At 35.5% G+C, this 18,430-nt stretch overlaps 1 protein-coding gene across 7 annotated transcripts; it reads left to right on the top strand.

The window, feature by feature from the left end:
- Positions 1-1,456: 1,456 nt before the first annotated feature.
- LOC108202508 (putative F-box/FBD/LRR-repeat protein At3g56780) lies at positions 1,457-17,229 on the top strand. 7 transcript variants are annotated; one of them, XM_017370944.2, is made up of 7 exons: positions 1,458-1,715; positions 2,148-2,661; positions 2,970-3,137; positions 9,769-9,936; positions 11,898-12,065; positions 15,857-16,016; positions 16,859-17,229. In XM_017370944.2, exons 1-7 carry the CDS (start codon positions 1,495-1,497, stop codon positions 16,975-16,977), a joined length of 1,518 nt encoding a protein of 505 aa, XP_017226433.2. In that variant the 5' UTR covers positions 1,458-1,494; the 3' UTR covers positions 16,978-17,229. The 7 variants fall into 7 exon arrangements, 5 of the variants coding, with proteins under 5 accessions (XP_017226429.2, XP_017226433.2, XP_063940336.1 ...); XM_017370940.2 differs by having other exon boundaries at positions 1,457-2,661; XM_064084266.1 differs by lacking the exon at positions 15,857-16,016 and having other exon boundaries at positions 1,458-2,661.
- Positions 17,230-18,430: the final 1,201 nt, after the last annotated feature.

The following is an 18,430-nucleotide window of genomic DNA, read 5'->3' on the forward strand; positions in this document are numbered from 1 at the left end:
ACTTAAAAATAACTACTCTCTTAAAAGTTGCTTGAACGAAGCAAACAGATAATGCATGAATAATTTTTTCATGTATACAAAGTAAATAATATAAAAATTAACAACAACAAACATGTCCGATAAACAAAACAAATATTATAAAAGAATAACCAACAAACATACATCATTAATAGTTAATTTATTGACATCAACCATCAATATCCTGTTAAGACTATATTCTTTTCCCGTGTTTGGATTTGTCGACTCCAATATAGCGGTCTATAACTACATTTGCTTGCAACAACCTTTACTGGAACAGCCTTCACTTATCGTTGCAGAAGAACGACACCTCCGAGTTAAAAATCGAGCAAGAGAAAGTTATTTCTAATTTTTGATATTTTTCATCCAAAAATTTCAGAAAATTAAAAAATAGAACGGAGCGATGTGAGAGGCGCCACCTACACGCCCCTCGCTTCTCCTTTAAAAATCGAGTAAGAGAACTATCAGGTAGGTTTGTGGTATTGAGAGAGGAGGTTGTGTTTAGATGATCCAAAATCCTACGATCTATACAGGTATTTATAGGTGGAGAGAGACTTGTTTGCTACTTTTTCCCATAATTAAATAATCTGAACAAAATCAGATTAAAATTTTCAAACTACTATATTCCATAAATAATCTGTCTTTCCCATAATTGAATAATCTGAAACAAAATCAGATTAAAATTTTCAAGCTACTATATTCCATAAATAATCTGAAACAAAATCAGATTCTGAAACTTGCTTCTAATATACCCGAAACTAAAAAAGGTAGTTCTAATTTTTGATATTTTTCATCCAAAAATTCCAGAAAATTAGAAAAATAAAACGGAGCGATGTGAGAGGCGCCACCTACACGCCCCTCGCTTCTCCTTTATATAAGTATATTGATTATATTTTACAAAATCCTTTTTCAAATAAACTTTAAAATTTAGACTTCAATTTTATGTAAAAACTAAAATATATCAAATCATTATTATTCATCAATATGAATATAATTATACAAAACATTATGCAGTACAAGATGTTGAACAAAGATTTATTAACTTCATTCATTTTAATTTCTTTCACAAACTGATACGTTGATATATAAATTTGCATCTGAATGAAATATTCCAGGAGTTACAAAAATAAAAATAATAATATCACCAAATATTCTAAGAGTCACAAAATGAAAATAAAAATAAAAATATCACCAAATCTGAAGACATTACCAACATATTTTGTCCGGTCTTTTTGATTATTTATTGACCAAATATGATTTATTTTTCACAAAACTAGATAATTAAAGCTACTTTTTGTCTAAATATTTATTGACTAAATAAGATTTAATTTTCACAAAAAACTAGATCTTCAGGGAAAAAAAAAACCTGAAAAGACAACAGTATCCAGGTAGAACCCGCATAAACAAGTCAGCCTCCCCTGACCCTGAAACTATATATAAACTTCTATAACATTTCGCACAACCCTTTCAGCAGTCATGAGTAAACCCTCAAGACCCCTGAAAATTGGGGCACCAGAAATGAACAGCAAGCTCAAAATCACAAACCCAAATGGAGAAGACAGGCTCAGCAGCTTACCCGATGAATTAATTCATCAGATCCTATCATTTCTGGGCACTCGACAAGCGGTTCAGACAAGCATTCTCTCCAAAAGATGGAAGCGTATGTGGACTGGTCTCCCTGTCCTCTCATTTGATGGGTATGATCAGCTTTTCCCATACACTCATTCTGGTATCATCAGATTTATTGACCATGTTTTGAAAAATCGAGACCAAGATACCCATGTTTCTTGTTTCAAGTTTCTTGCTGTTTATCCGTTTCCGCCTAATTTTGTAAGAAGGTTGATTAATTATACAATTGACCATAATGTTGAAGAGCTCGATATCGATTTGCAGTTCCATCGTTATAAGCCGTTCAAGTTATCGACGTTTAATTCTGATACCTTGAAGAAACTTAAGTTACGGGTGCCTCTTGACTATGATGAATCATTGCGAACAGATTCTGAGTGGGTCTTGCCTGCTTTAAAAGCTTTGCATTTGATACGCCCGCCACATATGTCAAGTTATAACTTATCTGAATATTGTTTGATATGGTTGCCAAATTTGACGACTCTGTGTCTTGATGGCATTAGGTTGCCGGAATCGCTGTCGTCTATCAGCGTGCCTTGTCTGACAACCCTCATTATGAAAAGGGCCAAATTGCCGGAAAATGTGTGGGATTTGCCAGCTTTACTAAGTCTGGAACTGGATGAGGTAGATTTACCTGCGAACATGAATGATTTTTTCTCTGCCCTTGTGAGTGTGCGGGATATTACAATATCTTTCAGTGGATCGTGTAAACACAATTGGATTATATCTTGTCCCCAATTAGTGCACCTCCAGATCTGTACCAACTTTTCATGTATTTGCTGGATCCATGAAATAGCGGTTTTGTCAAACAAGCTCCGTGAACTTTCTTTAGTTGGTATCTTTATGGTCAGGTCAAAAGTTCATGAATTGGAGAATGTATCTGTAAAATTATGGGATACAAATGAGTTCAATGATGCAACATTGGATGAGAAGGGATTACATTATGATTTTGTCATACCCATGTTATCAGAACTGGGTAATGCCAGGACTCTTACTCTCGACTCTGCTATGATTGAGGTAAATTAATATTTGACTTTTATGATGCTTTAATATATATTTCTAGTTTCCGGAGTAGAATGTAGTTAAACATTATTATCTGGTGGACAGTGGTTTACATTTATAAAATTTATAAGCCAAGAGTAATCACACCACTTCTCTTCAGCTTCCTGAGTGATCTGGCTTCCAGAAAACTAATATATTCCTGCAAGAACTAATGCGCAACTTACATGTTATCTTTGTGTATTCTATGCTGAACATTAGTTTTTAATTACAACTGGCTTTCAGATATTGTTTATACTAATGTATTTTGTCATAATATATTTTAGGCACTTTATACAGTTTCCAACAGTTTGGGACGTGTTCCTTCTCCATTCAAAAATTTGAAGTATGTGAAACTGCCTCAAGGAAATAAAGAATCTGGTATATCTACTACCCTCAGAAAATACTTACTCGGTGGCAATCCAAGAGCCACTATTGTCACATCATTGCCTCAGGTATGCAAGTAATCTGTTTTCTTTATGCACAAATTGTTCTATAGTGAGTCTCAGTCTTGTAGGCAGATACGCCACACACTGAATCCAAAGTTGAAACCAGAAAATATATCTTTATATTTTTTGTTTTTCATGTGATGGGGGAATAGAAACAAGCATTAAGTACGGATTGACAGTCACTGATTATAAATTTTGTCATTGGCATATACAGCATTGCTGTTGTACTGCAAATATTATTATGCCCTGTTTGGGAATTAGCAGTTAGCTGTTAGCGGATTGAATTAGATGTTTTGACTAGCTGATTAAAATAGATGTTTTGACTAGCGGATTTAATTAGTGGTTTCTTGTAAAACTGTTTGGTAAAGCTGTTTGATTAGCTTTTTATGACACATACCAAAACCTCTAACCCAAAAAGCTCCTCAAAGTACATTTTTGAGCCCGAACCTCTATTTCAATCCGCTAACTATCAAATACTAAAATTAGCGGAGTGAAATGGTCAAACCTCTTAAACACTCCAAATCTCTAACTTCCAAACACGGCCTATATGTTCTAGCCTATAAAGCAGGGGTGTGGAAAAAGATCTTTCCCGCGAGATACCTTGGGGTGCGAGGGTGCGGCCATATACGTAAGGGGTGAGCCCCCCCGTGTGTCCTTGTCTTTTACGGTTCAGATTTGTGCGGGTGTTGGAATGACAATTTGCAATTATTTGATTAACGTTGACCTACCAGTTGATCCAGGCTTGCATTAATCTGAAGAGACAACTATGGGAAATGAAGGAGAATTGTTGTTCTATCTCCTTTTCCTTTACCGGTTATGAGTTCTCTTTGCCGATTGATATTGACTAAGATGTGTACTCATGGGCGGAGCTACACCAGGGCAAGCCCCAGTGGTGGTCCACCCTGTAGCTTATTTATGTATTGCTTTTCACAAATTAATATCAACATGAGGCTAGCTAGTTTAAGACTTAATTTGTTTTATAGGGTATTTAGTGCTATTAGTTTTATTCTTTCCTAAAATATATATAATTTTTTTCGTTATTATATGATCAACTTCTGAAGTTACTTGATACAAGTTTTTGTTTTGTATATGAAATTATGAATGTATTTATCAAGAAATCAATCTTAAATGTTAATCTTAATATTTTGAGGCATGATAACTTCGCATCAATTTTGAAATTTAATTATATATTTTAACCGTCAAACCTATTTTTAAAATATAAAATTTGAGTCAAATTTATATGTAAACGAAATGGATATCATAATAATGTTTTACAAATAACATTTAATGTAAACGAAATGGATACTATCAACAGTTTTCTTTTACACGACAGCTCGAACTAGACCTTGCTCTGTATTTTCTTTCCCGTGTTTAAAATACTTCGTATAGTACCCGATTTGAGTGTCCTTTTAATGACTAAAATTGATCCCTATGATCGAAGTTACATATTCCGCTTGTCAAAAGCAAAAAAGAAAGGCCGCTGCTATACATTACGGAACCTTGTATGTTGAGTGTCTTGTGCGTATACCCCAAACCGGATCTATGCTTATTTTCAACTCCCTGAAGTATTGAAATATATGTTTGATTATATATTTTATAGCTGATTATTTCTTTTACATATTTATTATTATTGCTATAAAGAAGTTTTAATCACTTTAATCACTATGCATTTTGATATTAAGGATTTATATATTTTAATTAAATTGTGTTTCTTGCATTATGTATATTTTTATATATGTCATAATCACCACATCCCCAAATCCCCATTTTTTATTCTGAACATAATTTATTAGTTTACCTTATGTAATAAGATAATACTTCTGCATGAATCAGGCATTTAGCTTCTAGACTTTTCAAGAATTTGTAGGAAATATCTGCATGAACCACCTTGAAAGATGGTTGTGAAAAGAAAGCGGCCTCATTCAGCTTACGGAGAGCCTTCTCCAATTCATCAAGTCTAGCAACCACGTCGGGATTAGAAGGCCTAGAGCGAGCTTCAATGTTGGTATTATGAGCCTCCTTCAGCGTACGGATAGTCTTCACCAATTCATCAATTCTAGCAACCACGATGGAATCAGAAGTCCCAGAGTGTGCTTCATTTGTTACACGTGGCACAACGTCATGCTCCAATAAAAGCAGTCTACTCGCTTGCTCCATCATCTTTTTTTAATTGCACCTTTTATTTATTGACTTGTCCAGGCCGACATCACAGGCTTACCAATTTCAGTAGCCAAAGGACTGATTTTCTGGAGAAAAAAAACCCTGAGAACAACAAACACGAAAGTAAGTGTCAGACAAACAAGACCATCGAGGAAGTGTTTCTTAGACAAATACGAAACACAAACGCAAATCAAAGTACCTTCAAAAAGTATGTGCAGCCCCCAAAATCCATATTCCGTGAATCGCTATTTGCTTTACTTTCTCTTCTTTTATAGTGATGGCCTCGAGAAGGGATTCACAGACAAACTTGCCCCAATTATATTCTCGGGCAGAAGGCACAACTGATAAAGCGTTGTAAAGCTTTTGACTTGGAACATCTTTGGTACACGAACAATAAAAGTGGCCAAATGCATAAAGCATAAAAGTCTCCGTAAAGTCGAGGTCAGCTTTTTTTAAAAGCTCTGTTAACTTTTTGAAGTTTAATTTTTCATATTTGGCTTTGAATTTGTCTCGCTCCACATCTGAGATGGCTTTTGGGACAAGTTTACCCTTGGATGGGAATCCTAAAATCTCACCACCATGTTGAGCCGTGATGGTTAACCCAAATAGCGAGCAAGAGCCAACATCAAAATTCTCTACAAGCTTTTTGACAAGTTTCTGTTCCATCTTCACAGTAGGAAGATATTTGAGCAATCCAAACCCCATATCTTCGACCGCTCTCAGGTTTTTTTTTTTCTCCAGAAAATGAGTCCTTTGGCTATTGAAATTGGTAAGCCTGTGATGTCGGCCTGGAAAAGTCAAGAAATAAAGGGTGCAATTAAAAAAAATAATTGATAGAGCAAGCGAGTAGACTGCTTTTATTGGAGCAGGGCATTGAGCCACATGTAACAAATGAAGCACACTCTGGGCCTTTTGATCCCAACGTCGTTGCTAGAATTGATGAATTGGAGAAGACTATCTGTACGTTGAAGAAGGCTCATAATATCAACACTGAAGCTCGCTCTGGGCCTTCTGATCTCATCGTGGTTGCTAGACTTGAAGAATTGGAGAAGGCTGTCCGTAAGCTGAATGAGGCCGCTTTCTTTTCACACCATCTTCCAAGGTGGTTTATGCAGATGTTTCCTACAAATTCTTGAAAAGTCTGGAAGCTAAATGCCTGATTCAGGCAGAAGTATTATCTTATTACACAAGGTAAACTAATAAATTATGTTAAGAATAATATATATAGTTATGTTTATCGTTATACTAGGACACTCAACTAACAGCTATAGCTAGGAACAATAAGCTTGGGGTTGTTAGGATCAGTAAATCTTAATCAGTTTGGTGCATTGCGTCGTTGAGTATCATTGTACCATTTAAAAAATGATGTTCAAACTGAAGATCATGATGATAAAGCACCTCTTTGAATTCTTCTTCATACATACATTCTATTTTATTTTATTTTTGTTAATCTCTGGTGTGAGAGGGTATTACCAGAAATATTGACAGCAGTGGCAGCAGGTAGTTTGATTTCCTCTCTGCGTATTAAATTTCTTCTTATTTTTTTAAATTGATTAATAGCTGCATAGAGAATAGCTGCTCTTATGCCATGATTCAGTTTCACGTCCAAATTTGCTTTTGTGTGACCAAAAATTCCAGCATTTCTTTAGAAGAAAAAACATTTATATAGTCTTGATTTACTTTCCTCAAGGCAGCATGCAGTGAATCAACAGTCAATATCATTGCCTCATGATCTATAACTTGTTATGAGTGTAATGTTACTGTTTTCAGAATTTTACTTGTGTTGAGCACAACTTTTTCTTGTGAAATCTTTCACTTTGCTCTGCCATAAAGTAAAATTATTTCTGCCATTAAACAATTCAATATCGAATTTTCCTCCCATATTATCCATCATGAACCTAGGCTCTTGATACCACTTGTTAGGAATAATATGCGAGATCAATCTTCTGATACAAAACATACACACAAAAATATATGACGCGACACGTCGCAACGTGTATTATTAATCAAAACCGTTATCAATAATGCAATTTAACAAACTAGGATACTCAAGCCTAACAACACTCAACACTCAAGCATACCTATCAAACAATATGACTATGTATATATAGTCGTCTCAAACTTTGACAAATCAGAATCTAATTCTAAAATATCTAATCTCATTCATAGTCTCAGAATCCCATTCATATTGGGTTGATACTTAACAGTGTACTGAATTAAATAGAGACGTTTTCTCTATGTCAATAAGGTACAAGGTATATTTCACTCAGCATTTGTCATTTTTTTTCCAGAGAAAGTTGAATCATCAAGTGGTGTCAAACTCCTCGACATCGCAAAAGGTCTGTGTTGATACTGGGAAGAGGGTTCAAGGAGAGCATTTGGTCGAGAATTCTGTTGTAGATGCTGGAAAGGTGAGACAGATTGGTTGTCCAGTTGAAGGAACCGGGACAGGTAATGACGGGGCAAGCTCTTTCTGAGAAATTGTTGATTTTGGGTTATAGCAGGGCCAGAACTAGGAGTTTGGAGGGCTACTTGATCTCACAGTGAAGTGCTTTTAATAATTTCATAGCCAAAATTGAGATATTTTATACACCAAAGCTAAATATGCTTTGCACCTTAGTGAAAAACTTTTTTATGGATTGAAATGACTGATTTTGCTAGTGAGTTTGTTACCGGGTCAAGGGATCAAGGATCTATTACTTGTCTATCAGAAATGGTTTATCACTTTCTATTTAACCGGTAATGATGTTTTTTCTCTTACCGGGGACAATTACTTGGTTTTCTCGTTAGCTTTAAAAGTTTTACAATTCACATAAGGATTTTATACCATTTTTTATTTTGACTTCTGTATAAACAATAGTATCCAAATAGATGCTGCTCCAAAAAAACAAGTCAGCTCGGTTACCCCACACCCTCTCCTGAGTCCTGACGCTTGATCTCCCCTCAGACGACATAAATTTATATCCCATTTCATACCATCATAAGCCCCCTTTTAGCAGTAATCAGTAAACCCTCGAGACCCATGAAAATTGGGTCACCAAAAATGAACAGCAAGCTCAAAATCACAAACCCAAATGGAGAACACAGGCTCAGCAGCTTACTTGATGAATTAATATATCAAGTCCTTTCATTTCTGGGCACTCGACAAGCGGTTCAGACAAGCATCCACTCTAAAAGATGGAAGCGTATGTGGACTACTCTCCCTGTCCTCTCCTTTGATGGGTATGATCAACTTTTCCCATACACTCATTCTGGTATCATCAGATTTATTGACCATGTTTTGGAAAATCGAGACCAAGATACCCATGTTTCTTGTTTCAAGTTTCTTGCTGTTTATCCGTTTCCGCCTAATTTTGTAAGAAGGTTGATTAATTATCCAATTGACCATAATGTTGAAGAGCTCGATATCGATTTGCAGTTCCATCGTTATAAGCCGTTCAAGTTATCGACATTTAGTTCTGATACCTTGAAGAAACTTAAGTTACGGGTGCCTCTTGACTATGATGAATCATTGCGAACAGATTCTGAGTGGGTCTTGCCTGCTTTAAAAGCTTTGCATTTGATACGCCCGCCACATATGTCAAGTTATAAGTTATCTGAATTTTGTTTGATATGGTTGCCAAATTTGACGACTCCGTGTCTTGATGGCATTAGGTTGCCGGAATCGCTGTCGTCTATCAGCGTGCCTTGTCTGACAACCCTCATCATGAAAAGGGCCAAATTGCCGGAAAAAGTGTGGGATTTGCCAGATTTACTAAGTCTAGAACTGGATGAGGTAGATTTACCTGCGAACATGACTGATTTCTTCTCTGCACTTGTGAGTTGTGCGGGATATTACAATATCTTTCAGTGGATCGTGTAAACACAATTGGATTATATCTTGTCCCCAATTAGTGCACCTCAAGATCTGTTCCAACTTTTCATGTATTTGCTGGATCCATGAAATAGTGGTTTTGTCAAACAAGCTCCGCGAACTTTCTTTAGTTGGTATCAATATGGTCAGGTCAAAAGTTCATGGATTGGAGAATGTATCTGTAAAATTATAAGATACAAATGAGTTCAATGATGCAACATTGGATGAGAAGGGATTACATTATGATTTTGTCATACCCATGTTATCAGAACTGGGTAATGCCAGGACTCTTACTCTCGACTCTGCTATGATTGAGGTAAATTAATATTTGACTTTTATGATGCTTTAATAAATATTTCTAGTTTCCGGAGCAGAATGTAGTTAAACATTATTATCTGGTGGACAGTGGTTTACATTTATAAAATATATAAGCCAAGAGTAATCACACCACTTCTGTTCAGCTTCGTGAGTGATCTGGCTTCCAAAAAACTAATATATTCCTGCAAGAACTAATGCGCAAGTTACATGTTATCTTTGTGTATTCTATGCTGAACAATAGTTCTTAATTACAACTGGCTTTCAGATATTGTTTATACTAATGTATTTTGTCATAATATATTTTAGGTACTTTATACAGTTTCCAACCATTTGGGACGTGTTCCTTCTCCATTCAAAAATTTGAAGTATGTGAAACTGCCTCAAGGAAATAAAGAATCTGGTATATCTACTACCCTCAGAAAATACTTACTCGGTGGCAATCCAAGAGCCACTATTGTCACATCATTGCCTCAGGTATGCAAGTAATCTGTTTTCTTTATACACAAATTGTTCTATAGTGAGTCTCAGTCCTGTAGGCAGATACGACACACACTGAATCCAAAGTTGAAACCAGAAAATATATCTTTATATTTTTTGTTTTTATGTGATGGGGGAATAGAAACAAGCATTAAGTACGGATTGACAGTCACTGATTATAAATGTTGTCATTGGCATATACAGCATTGCTGTTGTACTGCAAATATTATTATGCCCTGTTTGGGAATTTATATTTCACAAAATACTAGATAATTTGCCAACTTTTTGTCCAGATATTTATTGACCAAATACGATTTTATTTTCACAAAAAACTAGATATTCAAGAAAAAAAAAAGGGAGAAAAAACACCTGAATAAGCAACAGGATCCAGATAGACCCGCACGAACAAGTCAGCCTCTCCTGACGCATAAACTCCCCCTGCGACTATATATAAACTTATATAACATGTCGCACAGCCCCTTTTAGCAGTCATGAGTAAACCCTCAAGACCCCTGAAAATTGGGGCACCAGAAATGAACAGCAAGCTCAAAATCACAAACCCAAATGGACAAGACAGGCTCAGCAGCTTACCCGATGAATTAATTCATCAGATCCTATCATTTCTGGGCACTCGACAAGCGGTTCAGACAAGCATTCTCTCCAAAAGATGGAAGCGTATGTGGACTAGTCTCCCTGTCCTCTCATTTGATGGGTATGATCAGCTTTTCCCATACAATCATTCTGGTATCATCAGATTTATTGACCATGTTTTGGAAAATCGAGACCAAGATACCCATGTTTCTTGTTTCAAGTTTCTTGCTGTTTATCCGTTTCCGCCTAATTTTGTAAGAAGGTTGATTAATTATACAATTGACCATAATGTTGAAGAGCTCGATATCGATTTTCAGTTCCATCGTTATAAGCCGTTCAAGTTATCGACGTTTAGTTCTGATAACTTGAAGAAACTTAAGTTACGGGTGCCTCTTGACTATGATGAATCATTGCGAACAGATTCTGAGTGGGTCTTGCCTGCTTTAAAAGCTTTGCATTTGATACGCCCGCCACATATGTCAGGTTATAACTTCTCTGAATATTGTTTGATATGGTTGCCAAATTTGACGACTCTGTGTCTTGATGGCATTAGGTTGCCGGAATCGCTGTCGTCTATCAGCGTGCCTTGTCTGACAACCCTCATTATGAAAAGGGCCAAATTGCCGGAAAATGTGTGGGATTTGCCAGCTTTACTAAGTCTGGAACTGGATTAGGTAGATTTACCTGCGAACATGACTGATTTCTTCTCTGCACTTGTGAGTGTGCGGGATATTACAATATCTTTCAGTGGATCGTGTAAACACAATTGGATTATATCTTGTCCCCAATTAGTGCACCTCAAGATCTGTACCAACATTTCATGTATTTGCTGGATCCATGAAATAGCGGTTTTGTCAAACAAGCTCCGTGAAATTTCTTTAGTTGGTATGTTTATGGTCAGGTCAAAAGTTCATGAATTGGAGAATGTATCTGTAAAATTATGGGATACAAATGAGTTCAATGATGCAACATTGGATGAGAAGGGATTAAATTATGATTTTGTCATACCCATGTTATCAGAACTGGGTAATGCCAGGACTCTTACTCTCGACTCTGCTATGATTGAGGTAAATTAATATTTGACTTTTATGATGCTTTAATATATATTTCTGAGGAGAATGTAGTTAAACATTATTATCTGGTGGACAGTGGTTTACATTTATAAAATTTATAAGCCAAGAGTACTCACACCACTTCTCTTCAGCTTCCTGAGTGATCTGGCTTCCAAAAAACTAATATATTCCTGCAAGAACTAATGAGCAAGTTACATGTTATCTTTGTGTATTCTATGCTGAACATTAGTTTTTAATTACAACTGGCTTTCAGATATTGTTTATACTAATGTATTTTGTCATAATATATTTTAGGCACTTTATACAGTTTCCAACAATTTGGGACGTGTTCCTTCTCCATTCAAAAATTTGAAGTATGTGAAACTGCCTCAAGGAAATAAAGAATCTGGTATATCTACTACCCTCAGAAAATACTTACTCGGTGGCAATCCAAGAGCCACTATTGTCACATCATGGCCTCAGGTATGCAAGTAATCTGTTTTCTTTATACACAAATTGTTCTATAGTGAGTCTCAGTCCTGTAGGCAGATACGACACACACTGAATCCAAAGTTGAAACCAGAAAATATATCTTTATATTTTTTGTTTTTCATGTGATGGGGGAATAGAAACAAGAATTAAGTACGGATTGACAGTCACTGATTATAAATGTTGTCATTGGCATATACAGCATTGCTGTTGTACTGCAAATATTATTATGCCATGTTTGGGAATTAGCGGTTAGCTGTTAGCGGATTGAATTAGATGTTTTGACTAGCTGATTAAAATAAATGTTTCGACTAGCGGATTTAATTAGTGGTTTCTTGTAAAACTGTTTGGTAAAGCTGTTTGATTAGCTTTTTATGACACATACCAAAACCTCTAACCCAAAAAGCTCCTCAAAGTACATTTTTGAGCCCGAACCTCTATTTCAATCCGCTAACTATTAAATACTAATATTAGTGGATTGAAATGGTCAAACCTGTAAAACACTCCAAACCTCTGACTTCCAAACACGGCCTATATGTTCTAGCCTATAAAGCAGGGGTGCGGAAAAAGAACTTTCCCGCGAGATACCTTGGGGTGCGAGGGTGCGGCCATATACCTAAGGGGTGAGCCAGTGTGTCCTTGTCTTTTACGGATCAGATTTGTGCAGTGGTTGGAATGACAATTTTCAATTATTTGATCAACGTTGACCTATCAGTTGATCCAGGCTTGCATTAATCTGAAGAGACAACTATGGGAAATGAAGGAGAATTGTTGTTATATCTCCTTTTTCCTTTACCGAATATGAGTTCTTTTTGCCGATTTATATTGACTAAGATGTGTACTCATGGGCGGAGCTACACCAGGGCGAGCTTCAGTGGTGGTCCACCCTGTACCTTATTTATGTATCGCTTTTCACAACTTAATATCAACATGAGGCTAGCTAGTTTAAGACTTGATTTTTTTTTATAGGTATTTAGTGCCATTAGTTTTATTCTTTCCTAAAATATATATATAGTTTTTTTATTTATTATATGATCTACTTTTAAAGTTACTTGATACAAGTTTTTATTTTGTATATGAAATTATGAATGTATTCATTAAGAAATCAATCTTAAATGTTAATCTAGATTAATCCCATGAAATATTTTGAGGCATGATAACTTCGCATCAATTTTCAAATTTAATTATATATTTTAACTGTCAAACCTAGTTTTAAAATATAAAATTTGGGTCAAATTTATATGTAAACGAAATGGATATCCTAAAAATGTTTTACAAATAACATTTAATGTAAACGAAATGGATACTATCAACAGTTTTCTTTTACACGACAACTCGAACTAGACCTTGCTCTGTATTTTCTTTCCCATGTTTAAAATACTTCGTATAGTACCCGATTTGAGTGTCCTTTTAATGACTAAAATTTGATCCCTATGATCGAAGTTACATATTCCGCTTGTCAAAAGCAAAAAAGAAAGGCCGCTGCTATACATCATGGAACCTTGTATGTTGAGTGTCTTGTGCATATACCCCAGACCGGATCTATGCTTATTTTCAACTCCTTGAAGCATTGAATATGTTTGATTATATATTTTATAAGCTGATTATTTCTTTTACATGTTTATTATTATTACTATAAATAAGTTTTAATCAATTTAATTACTACGCATTAAGGATTTATATATTTTAATTAAATTGTGTTTCTTGCATTATATATATTTTTATATATGTCATAATCACCACATACTTAAATCTCCATTTTTTATTCTGAACATAATTTATTAGTTTACCTTATGTAATAAGATAATACTTCTGCATGAATCAGGCATTTAGCTTCTAGATTTTTCAAGAATTTGTAGGAAATATATGCATGAACCACCTTGGAAGATGGTTGTGAAAAGAAAGCGGCCTCATTCAGCTTACGGAGAGCCTTCTCCAATTCATCAAGTCTAGCAACCACGTTGGGATCAGAAGGCCCAGAGCGAGCTTTAGTGCTGGTATAATGAGCCTCGTTCAGCGTACAGAGAGTGTTCTTCAATTCATCAATTCCAGCAACCACGCTGGGATCAGAAGGCCCAGAATGTGCTTCATTTGTTACATGTGGCACTACGCCCTGCTCCAATAAAAGCAGTCTACTCGCTTGCTATATCATTTTTTTTAATTCACCCTTTATTTATTGAATTGTCCAGGCCGACATCACAGGCTTGCCAATTTCAATAGCCAAAGGACTCATTTTCTAGAGAAAAAAATCCTGAGAACAACAAACACGAAAGTAAGTGTCAGATAAACAAGACCATCTAGGAAGTGTTTCTCAGACAAATACGAAACACAAATACGCAAATCAAAGTACCTTCAAAAAGTATGTGCACCCCCCAAAACCCATATTTCGTGAATCGCTATTTGCTTTACACTCTCTTCTTTTATAGTCCTTGATGGCCTCGAGAAGGGATTCAAGGACAAACTTGCCCCAATTATATTATCGGGCAGAAGACACACTGAAGCTCGCTCTGGGCCTTCTGATCCCATCGTGGTTGCTAGACTTGATGAATTGGAGAAGGCTGTCCGTAAGCTGAATGAGGCTGCTTTCTTTTCACAACCATCTTCCAAGGTGCTTCATGCAGATGTTTCCTAATAATTCTTGAAAAGTCTAGAAGTTAAATGCCCGATTTATGCAGAAGTATCATCTTATTACATAAGGTAAACTAATAAATTATGTTAAGAATAATATATATAGTTATGTCTATCGTTATACTAGGAAACTCAACTAACAGCTATAGCTAGGAACAATAAGCTTGGGGTTGTTAGGATCAGTTTGGTGCATTGCTTATCCACCGTCCTTGAGTATCATTGTACTATTTAAAAAATGATGTTCAAACTGAAGATCATGATGATAAAGCACCTCTTTGAATTCTTCTTCATACATACACTATTTTATTTTATTTTTGTTAATCTCTGGTGTGAGAGGGTATTACCAGAAATATTGACAGCAGTGGCAGCAGGTAGTTTGATTTCCTCTCTGCGTATTAAATTTCTTCTTATTTTTTTAAATTGATTAATAGCTGCATAGAGAATATATCTGCTCTTATACCATGATTCAGTTTCACGTCCAAATGTGCTTTTGCGTGACCAAACATTCCAGCATTTCTTTGAAAGAAAAAACATTTATATAGTCTTGATTTACTTTGCTCAAGGCAGCATGCAGTGAATTAACATTTAACAGTCAATATCATTGCCTCATGATCTATAACTTGTTATGAGTGTAATGTTACTGTTTTCAGAATTTTACTTGTGTTGAGCACAACTTTTTCTTGTGAAATCTTTCACTCTGCTCTGCCATAAAGTAAAATTATTTCTGCCATTAAACAATTCAATATCGAATTTTCCTCCCATATTATCGATCATGAACCTAGGCTCTTGATACCACTTGTTAGGAATAATATGAAAGATCAATCTTCTGATACAAAACATACACACAAAAGACGCGACACGTCGCAACGTGTATTATTAATCAAAACCGTTATCAATAATACAATTCAATAAACTAGGATACTCAAGCCTAACAATACTCAAGCATACCTATCAAACAATATGACTATGTATACATAGTCCTCTCAAACTTTGACAAATCAGAATTTAATTCTAAAACACCTAATCTCATTCATAGTCTCAGAATCCCGTTTATATTGGGTTTATACTTAACAGTGTACTGAATTAATAGAGACGTTTTCTCTACGTCAATAAGGTATAAGGTATATTTCACTCAGCATTTGTCATTTTTTTTCCAGAGAAAGTTGAATCATCAAGTGGTGTCAAACTCCTCGACATCGCAAAAGGTCTGTGTTGATACTGGAAAGAGGGTTCAAGGAGAGCATTTGGTCGAGAATTCTGTTGTAGATGCTGGAAAGGTGAGACAGATTGGTTGTCCAGTTGAAGGAACTGGAAAAGGTAATGACTGGGCAAGCTCTTCCTGAGAAATTGTTGATTTTGTGTTATAGCAGGGCCAGAACTTGGAGTTTGGAAGGCTACTTGATCTCACCGTGAAGTGCTTTTAATAATTTCATTGCCAAAATTGAGATATTTTATACACCAAAGCTAAATATGCTTTGCACCTTGGTGAAAAACTTTTTTATGGATTGAAATGACTGATTTTGCTAGTGAGTTTGTTAGCGAGTCAAGGGATCAGGGATCTATTACTTGTCTCTCAGAAATGGTTTTTCACTTTCTATTTAAGCGGTAATGATGTTTTTTCTCTTACCGGGGACAATTATTTGGTTTCCTTGTTAGCTTTAAAAGTTTTACAATTCACATAAGGATTTTATAGCATGTTTTATTTTGACTTCTGTTATTGCAGTTTTTTTTTTAATAATGACTTCTGTTATTGCAGTTGAGTGTAAGGATAATTAGGTACAAAATTGAATCAATGGAGGGAGTTCGATAATAAGCTTGAGTTCAGCTTACTTAGGGTCTATAACTTGTCTGAGAGAGTGTTGTTAAAAATTATCGGGTTAGAAAAAATGATGGTGTCATAAAAATGAGATCATTGTTTGGTAATTTTTTGGTATTTGCATATTTTGAATTATAATATGGAAAATTAATGTTTTTGGCGATGTTTGATAGTGAAATCTATGATAGTTTCTCGTTAAAGCTGAAAAATAGTTTTTTTTTAAAATATGAGAGTACATGCTTTTCTGAAAATCAGGTTTTTGAGCTAAAAAATGTTATTATGTTTTATATTTACCAAACAGTTTTTTCCCAGCAAAAAATTGATATTACTGTCTGCATTGTAGGTTTGTACGTGTCCAAATTGAGCTTTTTGAATCTCATTCCTTGGCAACATATATTTCCTTTTCATGGAGCTCAAAATTATCCTTGGCAAGTTGGCGTACACTTTGGTCGGTCTTCTTAGAGATGGTGCCACCGCAAAATGAAGCCTTAACTTTGATGCTCTGTCAATCTAATCTATCAAGCCTCCTAAAATCACAGTGTATTTAATTTATACACATAAATTTCCTTCTTGAGTTCGTGAATTTGGTGTGAATTAGGTAATAGTCTCAGGAATCAGCTGGAATTAACTACTGAAGCCCTCAATATGAATGTAAAACCCATAATATTTGTAAAAATTTCAATGGGTTACAAGCATGAATAAAGATTAACCTCATGTACTCCCTCTGTTTCAAATTAGATATACACTTTAAAAAAATCGCACAATTTAAGAAAAATGGTTGTTCATAAATTAATTGCATTAAATGATCAAAATATTTGGAGTGAGATTGATCTAGGAAATATAAATAACAAATATGTGGAGTAGAATTGACTTTGGAAATATAATTTTGCATTGAAAGTTGAAGTGAACAAGTAATTTGAAACAATTTTTTTTTTTGAAAGTAGACATGTAAGTTGAAACGGAGGGAGTATGTTTGAGTTGGACACACCGTACAAGGAAACATGTTGAGAATATCTTCTTTTAACAGGGATCCAAGCCTTTTTAATAATGTTAAAACCTTTTTTAAACATGACGAATTTTAGAGATGACAGTTTTACTCAATCAGGTTTTCTAAATTAAGATATAAGGCATGATATATATATATAGGGGCTTATTCCACTACAAACCACACTCTCATACAAACCTAAAAACCACTATTTCCACTCCCATTTTTGCTATGAGCACTCCAATCTTTTTTATTTTTTATTTTTTTTATTTTTCCGGAGGGGGTCCACTGCTGACATCATCTGCCACGTCAGCACCTGCTGACGTGGCACTGCCACATCAGCTGCCACGGCAGCACTGGGTCAGCCCACTGCTGACGTGGCAGATGACGTGGCAGTGCCACGTCAGCAGGTGCTGACGTGGCAGATGACGTGGCAGTGCCACGTCAGCAGTGGGTGTGACCCAGTGCTGACGTGGCAGTGCCACGTCAGCAGTGGGGGACCCCCTGTGCTGACGTGGCGTGGTGACGTGGCGGGGTGGAAAGTGTAAGTTTGGGGAAGTTGATGGCAAAGTTAGGGGGGGGTGATATTGTTAGTTTTTAAGAGTTTGGGGGGATATTTGTTTAGTTTTGAAATTGGTTTTTAGGTTTTTATGATAAAGTTGGTTTGTATTTGAACAAACCCCTATATATATATATATATATATATATATATATATATATATATATATATATATATATGTGAGTGAGTTTCCACAGAAAACCTCACTATCAAGAAAACCGGGGAAACTTTTTGGACACCGTTGATATATTGCATTTATTATGAGTCTAGAAGTAATAAATTCTGATGGCATTCTTGTGATTATGTTTAAAATTAAGGACAATCTCTTATACCTCTTTAATATGATATTTGCTCGATTTGATTAATCATGG

This window comes from Daucus carota, chromosome 9 (assembly GCF_001625215.2).
Source record: "Daucus carota subsp. sativus chromosome 9, DH1 v3.0, whole genome shotgun sequence".
In the NCBI taxonomy this organism is placed as follows: Eukaryota; Viridiplantae; Streptophyta; class Magnoliopsida; order Apiales; family Apiaceae; genus Daucus; species Daucus carota.

Excerpts from the sequence above, each read along its gene's own strand:
- LOC108202508 (XM_017370940.2), top strand. The coding sequence starts at position 1,495 with ATGAGTAAACCCTCAAGACCCCTGAAAATTGGGGCACCAGAAATGAAC. Across the intron at positions 2,662-2,969 it reads TCGACTCTGCTATGATTGAG|GCACTTTATACAGTTTCCAA; the intron begins GTAAATTAATAT and ends AATATATTTTAG. Across the intron at positions 12,066-15,856 it reads TTGTCACATCATGGCCTCAG|AGAAAGTTGAATCATCAAGT; the intron begins GTATGCAAGTAA and ends TTTTTTTTCCAG.